A 9,757-nucleotide genomic window follows, 5' to 3' on the forward strand; every position below is an offset into this window, starting at 1 on the left:
GGTGATGCAGGTTGATTTTGTGGCTTGCTTTGGTTCGTTTATGTTCGAGCTGGTTCCATTTGCGCTGTTGTTCCACCTTTTCCCTATCTTGCAAATTTGGCATCTGGATAATGGTGGGCCAAGTTTTTGTACAGGTTAAGGTGTCTGTTCTGGTGATTCGTGAGTTGAGGGTGCCTTAATGATTTATGTCGGGAGTCTGGTGGGCCGATCACTTTTGATTCGAGGTCGGGAGCTAGTTTTTTGATTCAAGTTCTTTTAGGCTATTTTGGTGTCTCCTACGATAGACCGCAAGTTGAGTGGTGGTCGAATCTGAACGTTTGAAGCCGCAAATTATTGTCGGGTGCTTAATTAAACTATGTTGGTGGTGTTGGAAAATTGATGGTGTCGTTGATTTTTCGCTTGGTGTTTTGGTGTTTTTATTTTTTCTTTTTGGTGTAATACTTAGGATCTAATCCCCTTATATTTACCTATATATATATATATATATTGTCATTAAAAAAAATAGAAAATTTATCCAGAATTATTCCACTAAAAAATTGGGTTATTTCAACCAACTCGTTTTTAGATAGAGCTCACTAATTACATTAATCTAATTATTTGGTTTAAGTAAAGCTTATCTTATAAAAATTACTGGTAAACCCAATTTAATATTTTTCTTTAATAAAGCGTGTTAGGTTAATTCATCATGGGTATTCTGTGAGGCTACGCATTAGGCTTGTGATGTTGATTTTGGTGGAAATGGAATCACAAAGGAATAAATTCATCATGGCTATGGTTAATGATCATAAAGGCAAATTTTCTGAAGTCTACTGTGTGGAATGAGTAATGGTAATTAAGATGTGTGACACTAACGTGGGTGCCACTGGACTGGTGGTAGTTGAGCTGATGGTGCTAAGCACCAACCATAAGGGTAGTCGAATTTAAGGCCTGCAAATAGAGATTGACTACGGGAGCATCTCAATCATGAGAAATAGTAGTGACTTTGATCGTATCATCATAATAACTAGGAAAGGAAAATAATAGTAGTAGAGAACTATACAACATATGGGAAAGTACTTGTCTTAAAAAATATGCAATCTAAACAAAAGGGGACTACCAAAAACAGTCGAAAAAATATATTCAAAATGCCTTAACTAATAGAATATGATCGTTAACACTCAAAACCTGATTCCAATACAACAAAGAGTAAAACGTTATAGGAAAATATCTTATTGTTGGAAAATTGTTTTTTATTGTATGTCTGATCCGTTAAAAAGAAGGATAGAACATGACAACTAATTGTATAATGTTTGATTGTAAAACTATTTCAAAGACACAAACTAAACATACATGGCAAAAATTGAAATTTTTGTCTATCAATAAACAACGATACAACTTTTTGTCTCAGATACAAGTTGTCTAAAACAACAAAATAGTCTTGTCCACAAAAAATTGTATAAGACAAAAATTGTTCAATACAATAAATGTTTGTCATGTGTTGTTCTGACTTATGTTATGATGTTTTGTCTTATTCTGACCAGTACTTGCTATTTAACGCATCAAATGCACCGTTAGACAATGTATGGTTTACTCAAAATACCTCAAACGACAATTAATTACGGTTCGTTATTGAACGACAATCCAAATAGTAACCATGACACGGAGACTATGACCCGATTTATGGAACTCACTTGGTAACCATGATACTACAAAGTCTAGTTTCTTGGAAAATTCAATGAACCATTAGGAACACATGCCTGAATCCTATATAGCCCTCGTTCTTTATCTCATCAGGGATCCAGCCACTCTTCATAACTCTATTTTGTTCCATCTCTTTTTCTAATCCTGCTGCCTCCACTTTTTTTTTTCTTCTATATATTGCTTTTGTTTTATGTTAACAAGCTTGTTAAATAGTGACTAAACGGTGGCAAAAGTGGCAGTCTGCGTTTTTTCATCTGTGATTTTAAAATGGGACCGAAATGAAACTTGTATTAGTCTTCTGATTTCCCTTCTTTTTCATGCTTGTGTTGTTTCTTGCAGTAAATTTAAGGATTGTAAAATAGTTTTGTAGCAGAAATATTACAGAACAATTGATTGATTAGGCAATAGTGGTGCTAGTTGTTGGTTGGGAGACATGGAAGGATTACAGAAACCGAGAGGGAGAAAAAAATGGAAGTATTTAGTGTGGATAACATAACATTCCATTCCATGCATTAAGTAAAAAAAAGCGTGCACCATACAACACATGCCTCTCGTGCATTTTAGAGAGGAAGTTGGGAACATCACTACTGAAAGTGTGCACCTAAATTTGAGACCTGAACTTGTGACAGCAACATTTGCTAATTCCAAATAAAAATGATTTGAGTACACATAAAAATACAAATTATTTAAAATAAAATTCTACCAAAATAAACAAGTCTCTCAAGTTTAAAGTGAATAATAAACACTAAACATTGATTTAATTTAAATTACCTCATACAAAATTGGATAACCAACAGAATTTTAGACAAACAATAAAATACGTTTTAATCTCCAACTTCCGTCGCATGACAGGAGTAATTAGTAATTAATCATTGTGTTAAATCATAAAAGGCAAAAAGAAAGAAAAAAAATGAAGAGCACAAAATATTATCAACTCTTTTTTTTGACGAAATATTATCAACTCTTTCAGCGCTTTCTTTCAGCACGCCACTTGTATACCGGTCTACCGGTTGGGTTGACGATTTCATCTTCGCGAAGTTTGCGCTTCCTACCATTTTTCTGATCATATATGGAAAATATATTTCTGAGTATTCTGCATATGTAAAGACTAAAACGGGCTCATAATAAGGAAAATCCAAAATATCAATACCTGCAACTCCTTCTTCAGTGCCATATCCATGTAGACTTTCTCTAGCTGGCTGACTCTAGCTTTCCTTGCTTGCAACTCTTTGTAAGATCGTTCTGTTTTCCTGTGCAAGAAAAAAAAAAAAAATTCTAGAAATCCGGCATGGTGCTGGGAACCAAGATGAAAAAAAGAACGAATGGAAATAACGAGTGTTGGTAGACGATAAATAAATCTTATAGCAGTTGCTACATCACAATACAGGACAAGTCAGCTTTCTAAGAGCAATATAACAACATAATCGACCCAGTAGCATGAAAATATGATTCAATATGGCCAAAAAGCAGAAAACTAATAGCTATTTCAAATGATAGAACAGAAAGAGTAAATTTTATATCTTTTTAAATTATCAAAAAGTCCCTAATTATGACCGCCAACATTCTGTCTAGCTACCACAACATTCAATCTCCCTAATCCCCCAAACCAACCTAGTACAGCAGTGCCCCTCACCAGTATGAAACCTGATCCATCTACAACCTAAGCTCTGGTGAAGCACTGCCCAAGACCTGCCACCCCCTTGTTCCTCCTTGCCAGTCACCAATAACAAGCAATCTCCTTCAATGCAGACTTAGATTATCCTACTTTCTTGATGAAATTGTCTACTGGATCAACTCTGATGGCCTCCTCGGCATCCATCATGACATTCCCTCGGGAAGGTCCATGTTGGCACTCCTTATTCGACTTAAATATTGGCACCATTCTATTTTTCCCTGTTTTAATTTGTCTATCAAATGCAACCCAAGGCGTCAATGAAAAATGCCATAACAAGATATACGTAAACATATGATATTAAACTCATCACTCATGACCACATCCTCAAACCTTGTGTTTGGATAGGGTGTGATTACTATTGAGGCTTCATGGAAAAACTTTATCGACACAGTCTTCTTTGCCAAAGATATGAGCCAAACAAATTTTCAGAAAGCGATTGAGTCAGCCAATCATTGTAATGGACACACCAAAGGGTCGGAGATGAAAAAATTGCAATGGCTTAGCCAAAATATTACTGTACAGAACATCCTAATACTTAAGCATTTATTGTAATCAAGATATTTACAAAATTAACAATCTTAAAATGCATTGAAGAGAACAAATAAAGTATTCAATAGACCATATCCCTAGAATTATTTAGTACCGACAAAAAATTTAGAAGCCTGTGTAATCACAGAAAACATCAAACAAAATGAGAAAAATAAATCAGAGTCTTCAAAGCCAAATGTAGGGCTTTACCTTTTAATATTATCAGGAATATTGTCAGAAGTGGATGGAACTTTTCTTTTTGACAGTTGTTGCTTTAACTCTTTAGCCTCTTCCCTACATTTTTATAGATGATGATAAAAAAGTTGACTGAGGATAAATTTACTACTACGCACGAAAAACATAACAAGTAACAAGAATACAGGAGAGGGGAGAAGGGAGAAGACAAGGAATGATAGCATATCAATCAATAATTAGAAAATGACAATGACTTTGCCCAATGAAGGGACCTTACATCTAAAATCTAAATAGCATAGCATTAGCATATATACTAGAAACCAAAATATGTAATATACATGCGGAATCGTATACATGGAAAAATAAATTGCTCGTTTTCACTGTTGTAATTTATAATGCCCTGTTTTGAATTAAATCACATTGTTTCATACATTTGATCCCAACCGCTGTTTGTAAGATCAGGAGGCAGGATGTGGGATCGCATGATCCTACAATCCAAGTACCTCTATGCGTGTTACGATGCCCATAGAAATAAGAAAGGAGTAGGATCACTGGAAAATTGCAGAAAATTCGTGTGATCACCGATCACAAGTTGGTTACAGTCAGGTTTTATCGAATATGGGACAGGTTGCTTAGAAGAAGTTTTTTTTTTTTTTTGAACAGGATTCCATTTCATCTCTCGCGCATGATGTCTCTCTCTGTTCAGACTTCAGAGCCAAAGCATATTCTTTTCTTCTCTCACGGTTCTCTCGCACCCTACTTTGTCGGCGACTGCGTTGCTGCCTCGTTATATTGTTAGCAATGGCAACACTGCCTGCTCCCTCTACGGGTTTGTTTGTTCCTGGCATGTGGTTCTTCTGCTTTAGTAAATTCATCCACTGTTTCAGTTCACCGAGTTCATCCTCTGTTCTATTCTTCTGTAAATGGCTCCAAGCAGTGGATAGTATTTTCCCCAAACCCCTTACTTATAATCTGATTTTCGACGTACACCCCATCATCCTACTTCAAAAAAAATAATAGATTTCCATTGCTCAGATATGAACATTCTTAGTAATGTCCCCTTACTGTCGTTCAAGCATCTTAAGGTCAAATAAGAAGTGGAAAAACGAGTGGAAGCAGGTCTAATCAAGTCTCCGGCTTTAGTGAAATGATGCAATAAAGACAAGGCTAGTTCTTGAAAAAATATAGTTTGTATTTTGTAATTTGTAAAAAATCCAACAATCGTGAATGTTGGAGGATTTCGAGAAGAAGATAACACTCCACAAGCAGATGATTGTAAGCGATAGACAGATCACAACCTACACTACACTTATTCAAGAACAACAATCATATCTTTATTGCATAAATTTACTTAAGAAACTGATTTAATTAAACATGGCATGCTTAGCCACTTCTTAATTGTCATTGATATGTTCTTAATTAGATATGTCATGGCATGATTTTTACTCAAGAACAATTTTTTTATTGAAGTACCTACACTTTAAATTGCTGTATTCTTGTACCACTATCGTACCAGTTACCTTACCCATACCAGTTACCTTACCCATACCTATTCTTAAAGGCGTGCAAATCCATAATTGCAATGGTTTGCTCTGTGGGTACTACCAAGTTTGACGTGAAGTTCATCGGTGTACTGTGTTTAATTTTTTTTCATCTACACTAGGAAAAGAAACCATTTAAAGCACAAAAAAAAAAACATGAATGATGTAGCCTATGTGTCTAATTCAGCTTATGGCAAAAAGAAGAAAATCAGCTATTCATATGAGGAGGTTAATTCTGAAGACAAATGGCTTGAGAATGTGAAGGAGAATGAAAGTATCGATGAAGACATCTTACACCACTGGTGTTGTTGGCGACTTTTTGGATGTTCATCCTAGTCATATTTATGATGATGACATTGATGAGGATGAGGAGGAGTATGTGAATGACCGTATTGATTTGGGAAATTTTTAGATTTGGTGTTTCAAGATTAGATTCATTTAGAACTTAGTCTTTTGAGTTACTTGTGAACTTACGATAATGAACTTAGTCTTTCGTTTTGGTTTCTACTCTTTTACAAGTTATTTTTTTTCAATAATTAATAATTGTTCATGTGATTTAAAATATTAATAATAATACTAATAATAAAAGAAAATATATTATGTTTTAATACTTTTTATTAATAAGTATATAATAATAATTTTTTGGCAATACAATTTATTTGTTTATTGATTAAGTAATTGTGGTATTGTTAAAAAAAATTAATTGTGGTATTTTGAAGTGTTTTTCCATTTATATAATTTATTTTTAATTTTTATGTGTTATGAATTTGTGAATCTATGTTATTTTGATTGTGATTTGAGTTTTTTTTCACTTAATTATGTTGTTTATATGCATATATATACAACTATACATGAATTTGTAAGATGGGTAGGATCTTACGATCCGTGTTACGATCCTCCGATTCACGATCTTGTAACCCTTCCCCGATCCTGCATAGGATCTCGATTTTGTCTACCTTGGTTACAGCTTTGTGAGAACTTAGTCTTTCGAGTCACTTATGAACTTGCGATAATGAACTTAGTTTAATGTTACAGTTTTGTGATTTAGTTTTTTTTTTTTTTTTGTTCTAGATTATTTTCTTCATCTATGATAAAATTTATGCATGTGCAATTATGTGTATATATAGTTTTTTCCTACAGTAGGATGTTATGATCATTCAACCCCTCTCGGTCATAGGTAGAATCTCAATTTTCACAAGATTCAACTCAACCCATCAATCAGCATTAATAGCCTGATCGAGTTAACTAACTTAAGAACAAACTATGGTAGAAATTTGAAAAATGAATATGACTGAAGTTCTCATAACATACACTAAGACCATCCATCAAATCCGAACAATGATTTCTTTTAATTTGTAGGGAAATTTTTTTTTGTAAAAATACAACTATAGAGGGACAAAGGTGAACCCACGAAGATATAAGTAGACCAATCTAATCTAATAGTATAATACAATACATGCATGAAAACCCAATCCAAACTTGTTATAAGAAAAGATAGCTTCGAAACTCAAACCTGTCGTCAGCAAAGTAAACATGCTTGTTCGCTGGCTTATGATCAATCAAGTGCAAATTGGCAGATAGCTTTTCAACTTTCTGCAAGGAAAATCAAGACATTCATAAGTAAAACCTACATTAACAATTTATACATAAACAGCAATTTAAAAAAAAAAAAAAAAATTGAGTACACTAAATCACCTTTTTCTCACTTTGAAGCTTTTGAAGAACATATCCCATATCTTGTGTCTTCATCAATATAAGTTCATCTTGAGTATACTTGTTATCCTCATTCCTACAAAAGAAAAACCAACAACTAACAATCATAAAACTAGCCACATAAAAATCAAGGGTCTGTTTGGATTGACTCAGTCGAGCTTATCTACTGGCATAAGCACGTGCAAAACTATTTGAAAGAACTCATGAAAACAGCTTATGACACATGTTCATAAGTTGTTTTCACTTTAATTCATAACCTCACCAAGATAGCTTATGAAACAGCTTATATCTTCTTAAACAAAAACAATTTAACTTTATTTTAAAGAGCTTATGCTATAAGCTGCAAATTAAGGTGTTTATCCAAACATGGCCGAAAAGGATAGAAAGTAGTCACACTGGTGTGTCGATGTTGTTTGACACTGATGCTAACCATCAACTTGGTGCCTACACTTCAATTTAGTCCCTAAACTACGTAAATATACTAAGTAGACTCTAAACTATATAAAATCTGTCAATTTAGTCCATGTTTGAAGCTTATCTATTGGCATAAGCACTTGTGAAAACCTTAGTCAAAACTTATAAAAAGAGCTTATTAAATGTTCATGAGCTGTTTTCACCTTATTTTCCCAAACTTGCCGAGATATCTTACGAAAATAGCTTATAGCTTATACAAAAACAATGTAACATCAAGATTAGCAGCAAATTAAGTTGTTTATGAGACATCTCCGAAAAGGATAGAAAGTAGTTAGTTACATACACTGGTCTATGAACTCCATCAACAGTTTTTGAATTAACCATCTTAAAATAAAACTCATCCTCGTTTCTATTAGCAGCTTTTTCCCTAAGTACCTGTGATTGAAACAAACAAAAAAACAATTGATTAAAAAAATAAATTAAAAAAAGTGAAATATTGCAGAGAAAGGGTGAAATAGTTGATGTAGTACCCGTAAAGTGTCTTCTTTCACATGAAAGGCTTTAGCACGTTCGACATAGTCTTTGTGCTTTTCGAGTATCCCGAATTTCTTCCTCGAAGACCTAATAATAATGGAGAAAAAATCAAATTAATATAAAATTGAAGAAAATAACGTGATTATTTATGTGAAGAGGAAGAGAAAGAGAGTTACGGTTGAGGACGCTCTTTGTGAGCAGGTCTGGGAACGGCGTTTCTCAGAGAAGACATGTCGTATCGGGTTTTACTTCACGGTGATTTCTACGGTGGAGGGTGGTGGCTTCTGTATTCACTGTCTGAAACCACGATGTTTAGTAGGGTTTTAAAACGCTAAGTCCAGCACCAAGATTAAAATTATCAGGCCTAGCCCTTCCAAAGATTAAAATTAGATATACTAGCTTGGAAACCCGTGCCAAGCACGGGCTAGAATTACGACTATTTTTTTTTATATAAAATCTAATTAAATAGCAAATTCATTATTTTATACACAATATATAAATAGAACGCATTGTTCTCGTATTTTTGATTGCTTATATATACAAATATCAACGCGTATATAGTTATTTGGATTTTCGTATCGTTAAACAGAAATGATTTAATGGATGCAACGTCGAAATATTAGTATTTAATGCCGGAATATTTGACATGGATGGCTAAAATTTATTACGGAGACATGAGTCTTTTTTTTTTATGTTCTGCATATAACTGGGGGTGTTGGAGTCTCGAGGCCTACCGCTGCATATACAATTAATTGGCCCTACCCAACGAATCGTTTCTATCAGATGCCCTTATATATAGTTTCTTTCAAATTCCATGATTTCTATAGCGGATACCCTTATATATACAAAGTTAATATCGTGCATACACTTGATTCATCTTAACATCCAACACGAATTTGTAATTATTCAACCGTGTAACAAATAAGTATAAAAAACAACGACATCGGAATTTTTCAACTAAGCATATTATAAAAACACAACAGAGAAGGCTTGAAAAAGGACTACAAAATTGTCATGTGCATGCACATAGACATAGGCGATCCAAAGAACAAAGAAAAAAAAAGATGGATATATAGCAGATTGTATAAAAAATGAAACAGAGTATATAGTTGATAATATGGTCACTGAAAGAGTACGGCTTGCATTAGAAAATATGAGAATGATCATAAGGATACTGATATTAAAAATAAAATTAAACTGAGTATGAGAATATTGAAGTTGCTCTACCAGATAATAGAAAAACCGAAGTCTCAGTAGACAAACACCTTAATGTATCAGGCAAATTTTGAAGTCGAAGAGAAGGCATTGCACCTATTGCAATTGGTCAATGATATTTGAATGCCATAGAAATTCCATTAACATCAGCCTGTGTACATCTGAATGACATCACCTCACCAAAAACAGACAGCACCTGAAGGTACATGAGACCAAACATATTGTCAAAAATGATCAAAAATATTACTCCATATAACATATT

General features: G+C 33.8%; 1 protein-coding gene across 1 annotated transcript; it reads right to left on the minus strand.

Moving 5' to 3' along the window:
• Positions 1–2,405: 2,405 nt before the first annotated feature.
• Positions 2,406–8,646, minus strand: EDA14 (embryo sac development arrest 14). The gene is made up of 8 exons (XM_085704472.1): positions 8,457–8,646; positions 8,277–8,367; positions 8,090–8,181; positions 7,315–7,408; positions 7,133–7,212; positions 4,094–4,177; positions 2,831–2,930; positions 2,406–2,739 (listed from the first exon to the last, which is right to left on the minus strand). The coding sequence occupies exons 1-8, from the start codon at positions 8,510–8,512 to the stop codon at positions 2,647–2,649; spliced, it is 690 nt and encodes a 229-aa protein (XP_085560598.1). The 5' UTR covers positions 8,513–8,646; the 3' UTR covers positions 2,406–2,646.
• Between the last annotated feature and the right edge of the window lie 1,111 nt (positions 8,647–9,757).

This window comes from Medicago sativa, chromosome 4, assembly GCF_051527215.1.
Source record: "Medicago sativa cultivar Bolivia chromosome 4, Bolivia_mono, whole genome shotgun sequence".
NCBI lineage: Eukaryota > Viridiplantae > Streptophyta > Magnoliopsida > Fabales > Fabaceae > Medicago > Medicago sativa.

What these genes read in the sequence shown, in the direction of transcription:
- EDA14 (XM_085704472.1), bottom strand. Translation starts at nt 8,512, where the DNA reads ATGTCTTCTCTGAGAAACGCCGTTCCCAGACCTGCTCACAAAGAGCGT. An exon ending in TGAAAGAAGACACTTTACGG is followed by an intron (nt 8,182 to 8,276) that starts GTACTACATCAA and finishes TTTCAATCACAG; the next exon opens with GTACTTAGGGAAAAAGCTGC. An exon ending in GATGGAGTTCATAGACCAGT is followed by an intron (nt 7,409 to 8,089) that starts GTATGTAACTAA and finishes TTTCTTTTGTAG; the next exon opens with GAATGAGGATAACAAGTATA.